The sequence below is a fragment of the Amphiura filiformis genome, chromosome 8 (genome assembly GCF_039555335.1).
Source record: "Amphiura filiformis chromosome 8, Afil_fr2py, whole genome shotgun sequence".
Taxonomy (NCBI): domain Eukaryota; kingdom Metazoa; phylum Echinodermata; class Ophiuroidea; order Amphilepidida; family Amphiuridae; genus Amphiura; species Amphiura filiformis.
The window spans coordinates 41,401,436-41,418,709 of record NC_092635.1 but is presented as its reverse complement, the minus strand read 5'-3'; the positions used below and the strand labels follow the sequence as shown (position 1 = coordinate 41,418,709).

General features: G+C 38.0%; 1 protein-coding gene across 1 annotated transcript; it reads right to left on the bottom strand.

Moving 5' to 3' along the window:
* Positions 1-95: 95 nt before the first annotated feature.
* LOC140159542 (uncharacterized) lies at positions 96-9,948 on the bottom strand. Its single transcript, XM_072183031.1, has 6 exons — positions 9,857-9,948; positions 8,776-9,420; positions 7,613-7,730; positions 4,891-5,034; positions 566-673; positions 96-168 (listed from the first exon to the last, which is right to left on the bottom strand). The coding sequence occupies exons 1-6, from the start codon at positions 9,921-9,923 to the stop codon at positions 96-98; spliced, it is 1,155 nt and encodes a 384-aa protein (XP_072039132.1). The 5' UTR covers positions 9,924-9,948.
* Between the last annotated feature and the right edge of the window lie 7,326 nt (positions 9,949-17,274).

Genomic DNA, 17,274 nt, shown 5'->3' with positions numbered 1-17,274 from the left:
TTATCTAAGAAAGTATGGGAGAACAGCTCACCAATACAATAAAAATGGAGGTCTACAAGGCATGTGTAATCAGCACGCTCCTCTATGGTAGTGAATCATGGACGACCTAGAAGAACGGAAGCTGCAAGTATTTCACTTGAGATGTCTACGCCGCATTCTTGAAATCTCCTGGAAACACAATGTCACAAACAATGAAGTCATGCACAAGGCGGGTATCCCATCAATGCGGGTATCCCATCATTGCTACTATGTCAACGTCGCCTTCAAAGGCTAGGACATGTGAGTCGAATGGAAGATGGTCGCATTCCCAAGGATCTCCTCTACGGAACTGTCATCAGGACACACAAGATAAGGTCGATCGCTACTCCGCTTCAAGGATAAGCACTTGACATGAACTGGGTCAACTGGGAATCTATTGGTAGTGTCGGGATCGGAAAAACTTGGAAGTAACATCTCTCTGGTGGCCTGAAAAGGGGAGAAGACCTCATCCAGAATGCTGCTGCTGCTGATGACAAACGAGCAAGGCGCAAAGCCAGTCAGTGAGGCACATTCAAACCAACCCTACCAGATGAACCAGTCTTCATATGTCAGGTCTGCAATAAAATCTGCCATTGGTCTATTCAGCCACACAAGACGATGCTTTTCAACCACCTCAGACAACGCTACTCCAAGACTGACCGATGCCAACAACAACAAAAAACAATCTTATTATAATGTCCGTTTTATTTCAACAAGTATTCAAATTAATAAGATGTTGACCTTATTACTTGACAAGATCATCCATTTTACTTTGACAAGATTCTGTTATGTCCACCTCTGGCAAGAATTATTCTAATTTGATTTCTTTTTTGGTCATAGGCCTATTTGATAAGTTGGATCATTTTTGACAAGAATCCTATTAATTTTTTAAGCTGACAATTAATTGACATGTCAAATATTAAACTTGAGTTTCTGGTCATTTTGATGAGAATGCTTATAAATAAACATAATTTTTTACCAGGTAGAAAAGGTGATACCGGCCGGGATCGAACCCACGACCTTAGGTTTACGGGATCTGTGCCTAAACCACTGGCCCAAGGGAGCTTCCTGATTAAGCAAATTGTTCGTTTTGATAAAACAATTCAAATAAGGATAGGATTGCACCATCTAAGAAGATGTTTTGTTACCTAGGTAACACAGAAAAAAAATTGAAACAGATTTTTAAACTGTGAGAAATCAACCTATGAAATTGGGTAAAGTTGTTTTTGGACCACACTGTAAAGTGTACATTGTTATTGTCGTGGAATGTTAGTTAAAAGTGTGACATTTCTTGACCTATTTTCAACATGATACACACATAGCAGCATTTTCATTTTGTGGCAACAGTAGGATTCGGCATATCTGTTCATAACATCCTTTATCTATGCATTACAATAAGATGCACTCTGTAGCTTTTCGAGGATTAGAAATAATTAATTTACTAAAACTTATCATTTTTTTTTAACAATAGGCCTCATGGCCGCAGCTAGAGGGGAGATAAGAGGGAGATGGGGGGGGCTGAGACCTCCCTTGTCAAATCTGTCAGCAAAATCGTTCCGTTCTCGGCAAATCGCAGAGGAGAGGAGAGGCTGCGCTCGCAACATAAGAGGGGCGGTCAATAAGTTCGTAGAACAAGGTACTTGAAAGAGTACTAACCAAATTATTTCTATCTCACTCTTGAGCATGATCACTGCAAACCTTAATGCACCCGTCGCAATTTTTCTGGAAGCCTTCTATGTCAAACAAATGGAAGTCTTCCGATAGCTCCTTGAGCACTCTTCAGTGAAGGCTCACCAGCATTGATCACCAGCAAACCTGATATTATGAAGCTAGGACTTAAAATTCTAAAATAGGTTTCACTAACTGGAGGCCATGCCTGAACCACAATATGGTTACTTTAATTAACTGACCCCGCTGTCGTGAATGGCGGCTTGACAAACTAAGAATAGCGTACAGGACACAATCCGAGAACAGTCACATTCCTACTATCAACCTTCTTCACATGATGGCTTGCCTCAATTTTGCTATCAAAATTGTATGATATATGCCTATGATTGTACTTTCATTCGGCAAATGATCTGCCATCAAGACTCTCCCTGGATCTCAGAAACGGCGATGAAGACCTTGCACTATGGTGACCGAGTGATGATCTTCTTAGGTGTGGGAGATCCAGGTGCTTCCACTAAATGCTCTCGTAATTCCAGTGATTAATGTATGTTTTATCACCTTTAGCCACATATAGATTAAACTTGCCTCGGTCCTCATTCTAAGTGTATAGAAGGTGTGGACCTCAAATCCTCAATATGTCAATTGGTATCAAATTTGTACATGAAGATTCTGAGACCCCATCTAGAAGACACCCTGGAATACCCAATGTTAATGGATTAATGTTGAAAACACATTCAACAGAGTTGTCATATTTTGTGGCTATCTCATATTTCTTTTTTTGCTCTGTATTCATTAACAATACCACTGTACCAGCACGTATATCGTTAGTGGTAACGTCAGCAAGTCTTTTGGACCTTGGATGATCTTCAAGGACGCTCATTCCATTCTTGAACTCTAAGAACCATTTCGTTGCTGTTGAATATCAAGGACTTCATTACCATTTACAGCAACGGTACATTGTTAAATTTCATTTGAGTTTTCACTGCCGCCGTTCGAATAAATTTCCATAATGACCCTGTATTCACTTCTGGTAGTACCTGTGAATTCATGGAGGTTGGCTTCCTCTGAAGAGTGTCCTGTCCACATACAGTGATGCAAAAATCTAATATCTATGCAGTAATGTTTTGAAGGAACAACCCAGCAAACACAAAAACGTTTTAAAAACGTTTTAAATAAGTTATATTTTGGCTTTTGGTTGAGGTAAAACGTTTTAATAACATTAAAATGTCGGGTTATATAAAGGTCATGATAACGTTTTAAAACGTTTTGTATGAAAACACACTACAACAATATTTTTAAATGTTTTCAAAAATGTTATTGTAAACTATTTTTGCAAATATTTTTGCCAAATATTGTGTCAATACTTAAATAACATTATGTCAAAATGTTTGAACCCAGCAAACACAGAAATGTTCTTAAAATGTTTTTTTCAAAACCTGTTAATAACATTTAAATGTCGGGTTATATAAAGGTCATGAAAACGTTTTTAAAACGTTATTGAAAATATTTTGGGCAAACATTTTTCGCAAAATATTTTTTCAACTCCCAAAATAACATTCTGTTTAGAATGTTTTGTATTAAGTTTTCAAGAATGTTTTTGGAATGCTATTACAACGTTTTTATACCCTTTATATAACCCGACATTTAAACGTTTTCTGTAAAACATTTTTGTTTCTTGAGCAGTAGATTATCAAAAATGTTTTTAAGGTTATGAAAACGTTTTATACTCTTAATATACCCTTTATATAACCCGACATTTAAACGTTTTCTGACAACCTTTTGCGAATGATGTCGAAAACGTTTTGTGTTTGCTGGGAAGCTTTCAAATAAGACCAAACTCAATACCGTGCGACAAAGTAGCATACCGAGTTCTACGAACTTTTTGACCGCCCCTCGTACATCTAGATCATTTAAAGTTTGCAATTTGGGATGGGGATTTGGCATGTTCAAGGGGGGGATTATTTGGCATGGCAAGGGGGGGGCAAGCGATTTTTGGCGGGCCGAGAGGGGGGCAAGCGATTTTTGGCAAGCCGTTTGGAAATTTTACTCAACATTATTGCACAGCCCCTAAACTATCTGTGGTCATCTTGTGACTCCTACATTTTGGTCATCAAAAATTGTATGGCGCCCCTATTTTACTTTTCAAAAATTTATGACCCCTCTGTATATTTGAGACCCCTTCCGAAGAAAATGATAGCCCCTTAGTACTAGCTAAACAACATATAGCTTTTATAACACAGGGAACCACCCCTGGAGACTTGGAGAGCAAAAAACATCAAAAATTATTAAAATTTCCAAAATAACAATCCATGAAAACAAAGATCAATCAATGCATTTAAAATTAGTACCAGCTGGAGCCAACAACACTGGGAACCACCCCTATATTATTAATATTTGTTCAAAAAAATAATTTGCAACATCGAGAATAACAAAATCCATTAAAACAAAGATCTAGCAATTATGCATTAGTATAGGCCTACCAGTTAAACAACATGGAGCCAATAACACCGGGAACCATCACTGGAACGTGGAAACCATCAAAAAGATGATTTTTTTGTTCCAAAAATAATTTGCAACATCAAAAATAATTTGCAACATCAAAAATAATTTGCAACATCAAAAATAACAAAATTCATGAAAAAAGATCTTGAAGCAACGCATTATAGTACCAGCTAAACAACACGGAGCCAATAACACTGGGAACCGCTACTGAAACGTGGAAACTGTCAAAAAGTATAATTATTGATATAAAAAAAATTGCAACATCCAAAATAACAAAAATCCATGAAAAAAAAAGATCAAGCAATGCATTAGTAATAGCTAAACAACTTGGAGCCAATAAAACCGCGAACCACGAATGGAAAGTGGAAACCATCAAAAAGTAGATTTTTGTTAAAAAAATAATTTGTAACATTCAAAATAACAAAACCCATGAAAACAAAAGATCCACCAACGCATATACGTACTATCCAAACAACACAGTGTTAGAAAAGAAAAGAAAATGGGAACCACCACAGGAGCCATCTGGAAATTAAATCGGCCAAAAACTTAAAAAATATATATCATGCCAAAAATATTTTTGATGACTGCATGTAGATGTGCACGGTATGTCTACATCTGCAGTGCAATCGCATGTATGCAATCATAATGCTAACAGATGTCTACATCTGAATTCTAACTACATGTGAACATCTGTCAGCATACCTGTTGTCCACATCAGGTAGGCCACCAGATGTCACCACATCCTCATGTCCACCTGGTGTAGCTGCATCCAGTTGCCCACTAGATGTTGCCGCAACCGGTGGGCAACTAGTGGTGCACCTAGTTGCCCACCGGATGTCGTGACATCTGGTGGGCAACTGGATGCGCGAAACGGCTGTGTAGTGATCGCGATTGGCCACTCCAGCGCCTCAATCAGTAATCACCTCGCCCATCCAGTTTACACGTGTGCGTGTCTTTGCTAGCTGTACGCCGCAGTACGCGTTACGAGAACGCGATCTATTGCGGGAAAACAATGATTTATTTGCTTTTGCATTTTGACGAATTTTTAAAAAAAAGGGTCTTTAAAATAGCTTTTCTTATGGTTCAAATTTTAAGATTTCTTTAAAATCTATTAATGACAAGATAAAATACGGTTTGAAGATGACATTAGTGATGAAAACTCAATTTTGGCCATGTAACACTTCAGTGATCCTGTGTGCATCCTTAAAAAATATTGTTTTCCAGAGTCAAGACGGAGGTATCATTATTAAGCCTCATATCACTTATTTATTGTCGAATAAGTGCAGAGTAGGTTAGATATGAATATTAAATGTTAAAAATTAAATATACAGATCCGTGAACTTGTCTTTTTTAAAGACAAATTTTTGTTGACATTTTGCTCTCACCGAATGCCCCTTAGTGCGAAAGTGCCAGCCCTACACCTATATCTATTTCAAATTGAAGTGCCCCCCCCCCCCCCAGGGGACCGTGGGGATGGTCAAATTTTTCCTGCTGCATGGCTCCCACAGCCAGCTCAGCCACTATTTTAGAGCTGTATGAGCTGAAATGCACCAGGCCTGGACCGTAGCATAGGTCTACTGACACTCCAACTCTCTCAAACTTATCCAAAAATCATTGAGAGCGTGGCATAATAGTATAGGGTAGGCCTACTTGCCTTTACGGTTGCATGGTCGTCTCTTATTGACTATTATTCTAAGCCGAACACGCGCCCAAAAATAAAATGCGAGCAGAGAATGTCTATTTGTAGGCTATACGTTGATGTTTAATGTTTTTAGCTATCTACTGAAGATAGAATTTAGGCCTATAGAAAATAATTCATAAGATGATAGGCCTACATTTAGCAGAACGCGTGTTAGGAAAGTCTTATGGGAATATAATCATTTTGATATTGAATCTTAATTTTGTTTTTCTTTTCCCGTTATTAACGTGCATGTTATAAACAAATTTTGGTTTTATTCAAAATGTTTAATTAGGCCTACATTTAAATGTCGGGTTGTAAAGAAAGCGGTCTTAAAAACGTGTTTATATAAAACACACCACAACAACATTTTAAAAATGTTGTCAAAATGTTATTTTAATAATATTTCTGGCAAACTTCGGCCAGGCTCAAGTGACCTAATAAAGGGAGTCGCATAGCTGGGGAAATTTAACAGGACAAACAAGTAAAGCCAACAAACGGGCGCGCCTATTTAGGCCAAATGAGTACTAGTATTTTCTGAACGCGAGTAAAACTTGTGTTGTGAAAGTATCTGGGTATGAGTGATGTTTCATGCATGCATGTACTCATAGAAATGACTTGTTCGCCTTGTTGGCGCAATTCAAAAGGAATAAGTTTGGACAACTCTCAAAAATAGTGTAAAACTTGCCAAAACAAAATTCATTTTAGTTATCCGAACTTTAAAAATGCTGAAAAAGCTCAAAAAGTTCCGTCAACTAATCAACTTTGTTGGCATTACTTAAAAAGTTAATGTAAGTCGTTGCGTCAACTTTTTATATGAGTAATGCCAACTTCTGAATTCAAGTTCAGGGAACTTAGAAAAATAAACAAGGTTCAAAGAACCAATTAGTTGAGTTATTGTAACTCAACATGTAAGTTGATCATGTTGATGTAACTCGTTCATATTAAGTTACTGGTACTTATTGTTTTGAGTTATTCCAATTTGGTACTTTGTTACTTAATTCACGTAGGCTAATTGGATCATTTTCTGCACAATTAGCAATATTCAAATATTTATTTTTGTAATCAGTGCAAAATTTTGTATACTATAGCATACCTCTAGAAAATTATGCTAACATAAGCTAGTTTCATTTTCTGAGTTGTAACAACTCAATAAGGTAAGTGCAAATGAGTGCGACCATGCAACAAAATGATATCGAGTCAGCGTTACTCAAAATTGTACGCGTTGGCATTACTCGGAAAGTTGTGCAACGACTTACATCAACTTACTGCATGAGTAACGCCAACGAACAATTTCTATGAGTGTGGGTGTTTTTTTTTGCAATCCTACTGAAGATTGTATTTATAACGTCACGTCCTGAACCATCATCTCCTTATATAACCCACAAATTACGTAACTTATACATTCCGTTCTCTATATTTTAGTGTCATCACGTAGCGGGTCTTTTTCTCTTACTATAACATAAACTGATTTGTTTAAATAATGATCCCAGACAAATTGTTTAAAAAAGGTTAATAAAACTAATGTGTATACGTTAAACAACCCTAGATGTTTAACGTTTTAAACAGGTGGCTGTTCAGTTTACCCGCTAATCAGCAGCGGGGTCCCACAGGGATCCATCTTGGGACCCATACTCTTTCTCATTTACATTAACGAGATCATTAACACAAGCTCCATATATTCAATCAATTATTTAGATCTGACATCTTGGTGAGCATTAGGCCTATAGTGGCGTATACGTATACTGATTGCAGATGACGCCCTTCAGCATGTTCAATAGCATTGGTGTCAATGCGAGTAATGGTATGATACTCAGGAATAGGAAGGACGCAGTGAAATTTCCATACTGGTCGTAGAGCCAACCTGTTGAAATAATACAAAAGATTCTTCATGTTAACCCTCTATAGACACTACTGGTCATCTAACAGCATTTCTGATTGGTTGGTAACTTGAAATGCTCATTTCAATTGCAAAGTATGATTAGGCTTTAACAATCTATGGTCAAACTTGCATTTGCAGATGATCTTATTAATACCTCCTTGATTGGTTCAAAATTGGACACAATGTTCATTTTGGCCAATCGGCAGGTAGTTCTGATGGGGTTAAGCGTTAGGTGACATATTTGATAAAATTCCCTTTTGGGTGAATTAATTTAGACCCACTATAAACTATAGTATATAGTTTGATAATTATTGAATATTGATAAGCGAACACTCAATACAAAATAACCCCGTTTTAATCCCGTTTAGTTTCACGTCATGTCAAATCACAGGTGGATTCGGCTCTTCCAGCTGAAATCCATACACCCCCTATGGAAGACATGACCTTAATCTCCTACACAGGTGGGGGTGTATATTTTAAATAGGATTACCTGAATGTTTGACTAAATCTACACCCCCATGTGTGGGAGATTAAGGTCAAGTCTTCCATAGGGGTACAGAATTTACCTGGGGTACAGAATTTACCTGGAATACCCCATTTCAATATTTTGTTCAAAGCCGCAGTTGATAATTCCTGAGCCGAAAATAGGCTACTTCTGCATATCAAATAAGTTTAGTAGTATGAAGGTATATACATTCTCTTTTCCAATTTACTGTAGACCTACCTGATAAAAATCCGCTGCACAGAGATCCCAAAGCGTAACCAGTATAGAGCCAATTTGACGCATTCAAGTACGCATCCTTAGTGACAACAGTACCCAATTCCTTAAATAGGCCACAACCCCACAGAGAACTTCCAATATTGAGCATAAATGATGCCAAAGTTAACCCAATGTAAGTATGTGAAGCAGAAAAAATCGGGTCTATTGCCAAAGATAAAAACACAAGTATATTACTCGAAATAATTATAGTTTTAGTTGACAGAACTTTTATGAGTAGAGGATATGTACAGCTTCCTACCAGATTACCAATGCCACCAGAAGTAGCAAGAGCCGACGAGGCGTAAGGTGAAAAACCAAGATGTTCCGCGTGAGGTACAAGATAAATCAACCACCCTGTATAATAGTAGCCGCATGCAGTAGATAAACACATAAGTGAAACGAATTCAATATTAACAAATAGGTGTAGATCAAAAGCACTGATAAAATTGGCCATGACAGAGGTCTGCTGTACATTGTGTTCTTTGTGATCATCTATTGGTTCCAGATTGTCAGTGTCTTTCTGGTTATTATCAGACCACTGAAGCCGCACTAATGGCTGTTTATCAGACTCATAGTCATCGATTACCAGATTGTCTTTCTGAGTGACTTTTACGTTATTATCAGAACAATGTTTCCGAGTGTCTTCATGATTTTGGTTATCGTCAGACAATTGACGTCTTTCTAATGGTTTTAATAATGCTCCGCAAACAGTTATATGTGCATTGAGACCACCAATGATTAGCATCGTTCCACGCCATCCATAGACTTCAAGCAAGAACTGAGTGATGAGTGGCATGACCATAACACCAACTGCTAACCCGGCGTGAGCAATGCCATTCGAAACGTCGTAGTACTTGTCAAAATATTCAGGTAATATTGCAAATCCGACTGCTTCTGCACCAATGTTACAACCTAAGAAACACAATACAATAATGGTAATGCGAAAGTCAAACATAGTATGAAAGCTTTTAAAATATCAGGTCACTTTTAAACTTTATAATTCCTGTTCAATTCCATGCGAACTAAACACCAGACAAAGGACCACACGTAAAGTGGTCACAGTGTTTAAAATAAGTAATACAACATTGCAATTGATATCGGCCCACATCCGATACCCAAATACAAGCAGACTGTCTTTTGGAATTTGCAGGAGAGCATTAAAGAGCTCTTCTGGAGCCTTCAAGGAGAGCTGTTTATAGAATTTACAATAGAATGTAAAGAGAGAATGGTTAACCAATGAAAGCTAAAAATCACTCTCCTAAATCAGATATAAGGAGAGCAGTAGAGAGTGATTGCTCTCGCTCTCCTCACAAGGCAGTCCCCAGCTGACAAAGACAGATTGACTTACCTGACACCACTAATCCCATAGCAAGCATTGATACAGAAGTAGCCATGGACCCAATGATTACACCCATGGATGCAAGCGAACCAAACAAGATTACCATACATCGCGGTGAAAACAATTTGCCTAAGCCGGCAGAAATTACGCCTATATAAGGAAAAAAGAAGTAGAATTATGAAAATTTATCTGAGATAGGAAGGAAAGTCTACCTTGTTGATTTTTTGTGTGTGGTAATCCGGGAACAGGAAAGTCTACCTTGTTGATTCTTTGTGTTTGGTAATCCAGAGACAGGAAAGTCTACCTGGTTGATTCTTTGTGTTGATTCTTTATGTTTGGTAATAGGAAAACAGGAAAGTCTACCTTGTTGATTTTTTTTTATGTTTGGTAATCCGGGGACAGGAAAGTCCACCTTGTTGATTCTTTATTTGTGGTAATCCAGGGACAGGAAAGTCTACCTTGTTGATTCTTTGTGTTTGATAATCCAGCGACAGGAAAGTCTACCTTGTTGATTGTTTTTATGTTTGGTAATTCAGGGACAGGAAAATCTACCTGGTTGATTTTTTATGTTTTGTAATATCCAGGGACAGGAAAATCTACCTTGTTAATTCATTATTTGTGGTAATCCAGGGACAGAGGAGTCTACCTTGTTGATTCTTTATGTGTGGTAATCCAGGGATAGGAAAGTCGACCTTGCTGATTCTTTATGTTTGGTAATCCAGGGACAGGAAAGTCTACCTATTTCGATTTTGTATGTGTGGTAATCCAGGGACCGGACAGTCAACCTGGTTGATTCTTTATGTTTGGTAATCCAGGGACCGGAAAGTCTACCCTGTTGATTCTTTATGTGTGCTAATCCAGGGACAGGAAAGTCTACCTTGTTGATTCTTTATATGTGGTAATCCGGGGATATGAAAGTCTACCTTGTTGATTCTTTATGTTTGGTAATCCAGGGACAGGAAAGTCTACCTTGCTGATTCTTTATGTTTGGTAATCCGGGGACAGGGAAGTCTACCCTGTTGATTCTTTATGTGTGCTAATCCAGGGACAGAAAGTCTACCTTGTTGATTCTTTATATGTAGTAATCCGGGGATAGGAAAGTCTACCTTGTTGATTCTTTATGTTTGGTAATCCAGGGACAGGAAAGTCTACCTTGTTGATTCTTTATATGTGGTAATCCGGGGATAAGAAAGTCTATCTTGTTGATTCTTTATGTTTGGTAATCCAGGGACAGGAAAGTCTACCTTGTTGATTCTTTATATGTGGTAATCCGGGGATAAGAAAGTCTACCTTGTTGATTCTTTATGTTTGGTAATCCAGAGACAGGAAAGTCTACTTTGTTGATTCATTATTTGTGGTAATCCAGGGACAGGAAAGTGTACCTTGTTGATTCTTTATGTGTGGTAATCAAGGGATAAAAAAAGTCTACCTGGTTGATTCTTTATGTTTGGAAATCTGGGGATAGGAAAGTCTACCTTGCTAATTCTTTATGTTTGGTAATCCAGGGACAGGAAAGTCTACCTTGTTGATTCTTTATGTGTACTAATCCAGGGACAGGAAATTCTACCTTGTTGATTCTTTATATGTGGTAATCCGGGGATAGGAAAGTCTACCTTGTTGATTATTTATGTTTGGTAATCCAGGGACAGGAAAGACTACCTTGTTAATTCATTATTTGTGGTAATCCAGGGACAGGAAAGTGTACCTTGTTGATTATTTATCTGTGGTAATCCGGGACAGAAAAGTCTACCTTGATGAATATTTATGTTTGGTAATCCAGGGACAGAAAAGTCTACCTTGGTGACTCTTTATGTTTGGAAATCGGGGGATAGGGAAGTCTACCTTGCTGATTCTTTATGTTTGGTAATCCAGGGACAGGAAAGTCTACCTTGTTGATTCTTTATGTGTGGTTATCCAGGGACAGGAAAGTCTACCTTGTTGATTCTTTATGTGCGGTAATCCAGGGATAGGAAAGTCTACATTGTTGATTCTTTATGTTTGGTAATCCAGGGACAGGAACGTCTACCTTGTTAATTCTTTATGTGTGCTAATCCAGGTACAGGAAAATCTACCTTGTTGATTCTTTATATGTGGTAATCCGGGGATATGAAAGTCTACCTTGTTGATTCTTTATGTGTGGTAATCCAGGGACAGGAAAGTCTACTGTGTTGATTCATTATTTGTGGTAATCCAGGGACAGGAAAGTGTACCTTGATGATTCTTTATCTGTGGTAATCCAGGGACAGGAAAGTCTACCTTGATGAATATTTATGTTTGGTAATCCAGGGACAGGAAAGTCTACCTTGATGAATATTTATGTTTGGTAATCTGAAGACCAGCTGAAGACTGGAAAGTCTTACTTGTTGATTCTTTATGTGTGCTAATCCAGGGACAAGAAATCCTACCTTGTTAATTCTTTATATGTGATAATCCGGGGATAGGAAATTCTACCTTGTTGATTCTTTATGTGTGGTAATCCAGAGATAGGAAAGTCTACCCTGTTGATTCTTTATGTGTAGTAATAGGAGGCCAGGAAAGTCTACCTTGTCGATTTTTTTAATGTTTGGTAATCCAGGGACAGGAAAGTCTACCTATGTCGATTCTTCATACATGGTAATCCAGGGACCGGAAACTCAACCTGATTGATACTTTATGTTTGGTGATCCAGGGACCGGAAAGTCTACCTGGTTGATTCTTTATGTTTGGTAATCCAGCTTAAAAGGGACAGGAAAGTTTACCTTGTTGATTCCTCATGTGTGGTAATCCAGGGACAGAAAAGTCTACCTGGTTGATTCTTTATGTTTGAAAATCTGGGGATAGGAAAGTCTACCTTGCTGATTCTTTATGTTTGGTAATCCAGGGGCAGGAAAGTCTACCTTGTTGATTCTTTATGTGTGCTAACCCAGGGACAAAAGGGACAGGAAAGTTTACCTTGTTGATTCCTCATGTGTGGTAATCCAGGGACAGAAAAGTCTACCTGGTTGATTCTTTATGTTCGGTAATCCAGGGACAGGAAAGTCTATCTTGGTGATTCTTTATGTTTGGAAATCCGGGGATAGGAAAGTCTACCTTGCTGATTCTTTATGTGTGGTGATCCAGGGATAGGAAAATCTACCTTGTTGATTCTTTATATGTGGTAATCCGGGGATAGGAAAGTCTACCTTGTTGATTCATTATTTGTGGTAATCCGGGGACAGGAGAGTCTACCTTGTTGATTCTGTATGTGTGGTAATCCAGGGATAGGAAAGTCGACCTTGCTGATTCTTTATGTTTGGCAATCCAGGGACAGGAAAGTCTACCTATTTCGATTCTTTATGTGTGGTAATCCAGGGACCGGAAAGTCTACCTGGTTGATTCTTTATGTTTGGTAATCCAGGGACAGGAAAGTCTACCTTGTTGATTCTTTATGTGTGGTAATCCAGGGACAGAAAAGTCTACCTGGTTGATTCTTTATGTTTGGAAATCTGGGGATAGGAAAGTCTACCTTGCTGATTCTTTATGTTTGGTAATCAAGGGACAGGAAAGTCTACCTTGTGGATTCTCTATGTGTGCTAATCCAGGGACAGGGAAATCTACCTTGTTGATTCTTTATGTGTGGTAATCCGGGGATAGGGAAGTCTACCTTGTTGATTCTTTATGTTTGGTAATCCAGGGACAGGAAAGCCTACCTGGTTGATTCTTTATGTTTGGTAATCCAGGGACAGGAAAGTCTACCTTGTTGATTCTTCATGTGTGGTAATCCAGGGACAGAAAAGTCTACTTGGTTGATTCTTTATGTTTGGAAATCTGGGGATAGGAAAGTCTACCTTGCTGATTCTTTATGTTTGGCAATCAAGGGGCAGGACAGTCTACCTTGTTGATTCTTTGTGTGGTAATCCAGGGACAGGAAAATCTACCTTGTTGATTCTTTATAATGTGGTAATCCGTGGATAGGAAAGTCTACCGTGTTGATTCTTTATGTTTGGTAATCCAGGGACAGGAAAGTCTACCTTTTTAGAAATCCGGGGATAGGAAAGTCTACCTTGCTGATTCTTTATGTGTGGTGATCCAGGGATAGGAAAGTCTACCTTGTTGATTCTTTATGTTTGGTAATCCAGGTACAGAAAAATCTACCTTGTTGATTCTTTATATGTGGTAATCCGGGGATAGGAAAGTCTACCTTGTTGATTCATTATTTGTGGTAATCCAGGGACAAGAAAGTCTACCTTGTTGATTCTTTATGTGTGGTAATCCAGGGATAGGAAAGTCGACCTTGCTGATTCTTTATGTTTGGTAATCCAGGGACAGGAAAGTCTACCTATTTCGATTCTTTATGCGTGGTAATCCAGGGACCGGAATGTCTACCTGGTTGATTCTTTATGTTTGGTAATCCAGGGACAGGAAAGTCTACCTTGTTGATTCTTTATGTGTGGTAATCCAGGGACAGAAACGTCTACCTGGTTGATTCTTTATGTTTGGAAATCTGGGGATAGGAAAGTCTATCTTGTTGATTCTTTATGTTTGGTAATCAAGGGACAGGAAAGTCTACCTTGTTGATTCTTTATGTGTGGTAATCCAGGGACAGGAAAGTCTACCTTGTTGATTATTTATGTTTGGTAATCCTTGTCAGTAATTGTGTGGTAGTCGGGGGGGGGTCTTGTTGATTCTCTGTGTTTGATAACTGATAATCCGAGGACAGGAAAGCCTACCTTGTTATTTACGTTAGTCTACCTTGCCAATTCTTTATGTGTGCTAATCCAGGGACAGTAAAATCTACCTTGTTGATTCTTTATGTTTGGTAATCCAGGGACAGGAAAGTGTACCTTGTTGATTCTTTATGTGTGTTAATCCAGGAACAGGAGAGTCTAACTTGCTGAATCTTTATGTTTGGTAATCCAGAGACAGGAACGTCTACCTGGTTGATTCTTTGTGTTGATTCTTTATGTTTGGTAATAGGAAAACAGGAAAGTCTACCTTGTTGATTCTTTATGTTTGGTAATCCAGGGACAGGAAAGTCTACCTTGCTGATTCTTTATGTTTGGTAATTCAGGGACAGGAAAGTCTACCTTGTTGATTCTTTATTTGTGGTAATCCAGGGATAGCAAAGTCTACCTTGTTGATTCTTTATGTGTGGTAATCCAGGGATAGGAAAGTCTACCTTGCTGATTCTTTATGTTTGGTAATTCAGGGACAGGAAAGTCTACCTTGCTGATTCTTTATGTTTGGTAATTCAGGGACAGGATAGTCTACCTTGTTGATTCTTTATTTGTGGTAATCCAGGGATAGCAAAGTCTACCTTGTTGATTCTTTATGTGTGGTAATCCAGGGATAGGAAAGTCTACCTTGCTACCTTGCTGATTCTTTATGTTTGGTAATTCAGGGACAGGAAAGTTTACCTTGTTGATTCTTTATGTGTGGTAATCCAGGGATAGGAAAGTCGACCTTGCTGATTCTTTATGTTTGGTAATTCAGGGACAGGAAAGTCTACCTTGTTGATTCTTTATGTGTGGTAATCCAGGGATAGGAAAGTCTACCTTGCTGATTCTTTATGTTTGGTAATTCAGGGACAGGAAAGTCTACCTTGTTGATTCTTTATGTGTGGTAATCCAGGGATAGGAAAGTGAACCTTGCTGATTCTTTATGTTTGGTAATTCAGGGACAGGAAAGTCTACCTTGTTGATTCTTTATGTGTAGTAATCCAGGGATAGGAAAGTCGACCTTGCTGATTCTTTATGTTTGGCAATTCAGGGACAGGAAAGTCTACCTTGTTGATTCTTTATGTGTGGTAATCCAGGGATAGGAAAGTCGACCTAGCTGATTCTTTATGTTTGGTAATCCAGGGATAGCAAAGTCTACCTATGTCAATTCTTTATGTGTGGTAATCCAGGGACCGGAAAGTATACCTGGTTGATTCTTTATGTTTGGTAATCCAGGGACCAGAAAGTCTACCTGGTTGATTCTTTATGTGTGGTAATCCAGGGACAGGAAAGTCTACCTTGTTGATTCTTTATGTGTGGTAATCCAGGGACAGAAAAGTCTACCTGGTTGATTCTTTATGTTTGGAAATCTGGGGATAGGACAGTCTACCTTGCTGATTCTTTATGTTTGGTAATCAAGGGACAGGAAAATCTACCTTGCTGATTCTTTATGTGTGGTAATCCGGGGATAGGAAAGTCTACCTTGTTGATTCTTTATGTTTGGTAATCCAGGGACAGGAAAGTCTACCTTGTTGATTCTTTATGTGAGGTAATCTAGGGACAGGAAAGTCTAACTTCTTTATGTGTGGTAATCCAGGGACAGGAAAGTCTACCTTGCTGATAATTTATGTTTGGTAATCCTTGTCAATAATTGTGTGGTAGTCGGGGGGAGGTCTTGTTATTTACGTTAGTCTACCTTGCCAATTCTTTATGGGTGGTAATCCGGGGAGGAAAGTCTATGTTGTTGATGTGTGGTAGAACTAGGCTGATGGGGAACAGAAGAGTTTACCTTAATGATTCTTTACATATGCACGGTCTCATGAATCTCCGTCATTTATCTATTGTTGGTTGAAAATGTATGGCTTGTAATTTTCATGAATATCATAAAATTGCGCAGCTGCATTCTCTCATTTTATCTAATTAGTTTGTTTTAAATGCTGGTATATGTTTTCACAGTTATTAGGGCACTGAATGAACATACAGCATTACTACAATCGTCTAGAAACAAAAAACGCTTGCGAATTATGAAAAAAATGTCATCAAACTTTATAATACACTCAAATTTCAAAAGAGTTAAGGGCTGGGGTATGAACGTTTGGACAGTATTTATTGTGGGACATTAGAGCACATCAGACCTATCGAATTGCATTCTGAATACGAAGAATGTCCTTCTGATATCAAATAATTTAGATTTTTTGAAATTTGCAATGCAATACTTATTTTATGGCAAATCATTAAAAATTGATATTTTTGATATTTAACAGTACTCGAAGTAAACTTTATAAATCTGATGATTTATATTTGAAGTGTAGCCTATGTAGGTGGGATGAAAAGCCGACGATCAATTGAAAATTTTGACCTTTCGTATTGAAGCTATGGATTTTTTTCCCAAAACACCAAAAAAAATTAGGATCTTTTGGGAAAAAAATCCATATCTTCAATATGAAATGTCAAAATTTTCAATTGATCGTCGGCTTTTCCTCCCAGCTACGTACACTTTAAGAATCATTAAAGTTATAAAATTTACTTCGAGGACTGTTATATCTCAAAAATGTGAAAAATATCAAATTTTATTAATTTGTCATAAAATTTGTATTATATCGTGATTTCATAAAATGAAAATTATTTGATATCAGAAAGACATTCTTCGTATTTAGAATGCAATTCGATAGGTCTGATGTGCTCTCATGTCCCACAAAAAATACTGTCGAAACGCTCAAAACGCTCATTCCAGTTCCCTTAAACCAACGC

Coding starts and splice junctions, on each gene's coding strand:
- LOC140159542 (XM_072183031.1), bottom strand. CDS start 9,923: ATGGGTGTAATCATTGGGTCCATGGCTACTTCTGTATCAATGCTTGCT. Junction 7,731..8,775: donor TGCTACTTCTGGTGGCATTG/GTAATCTGGTAG, acceptor TTATTTCAACAG/GTTGGCTCTACGACCAGTAT. Junction 169..565: donor TATGAAGACTGGTTCATCTG/GTAGGGTTGGTT, acceptor TTGTGTTTCCAG/GAGATTTCAAGAATGCGGCG.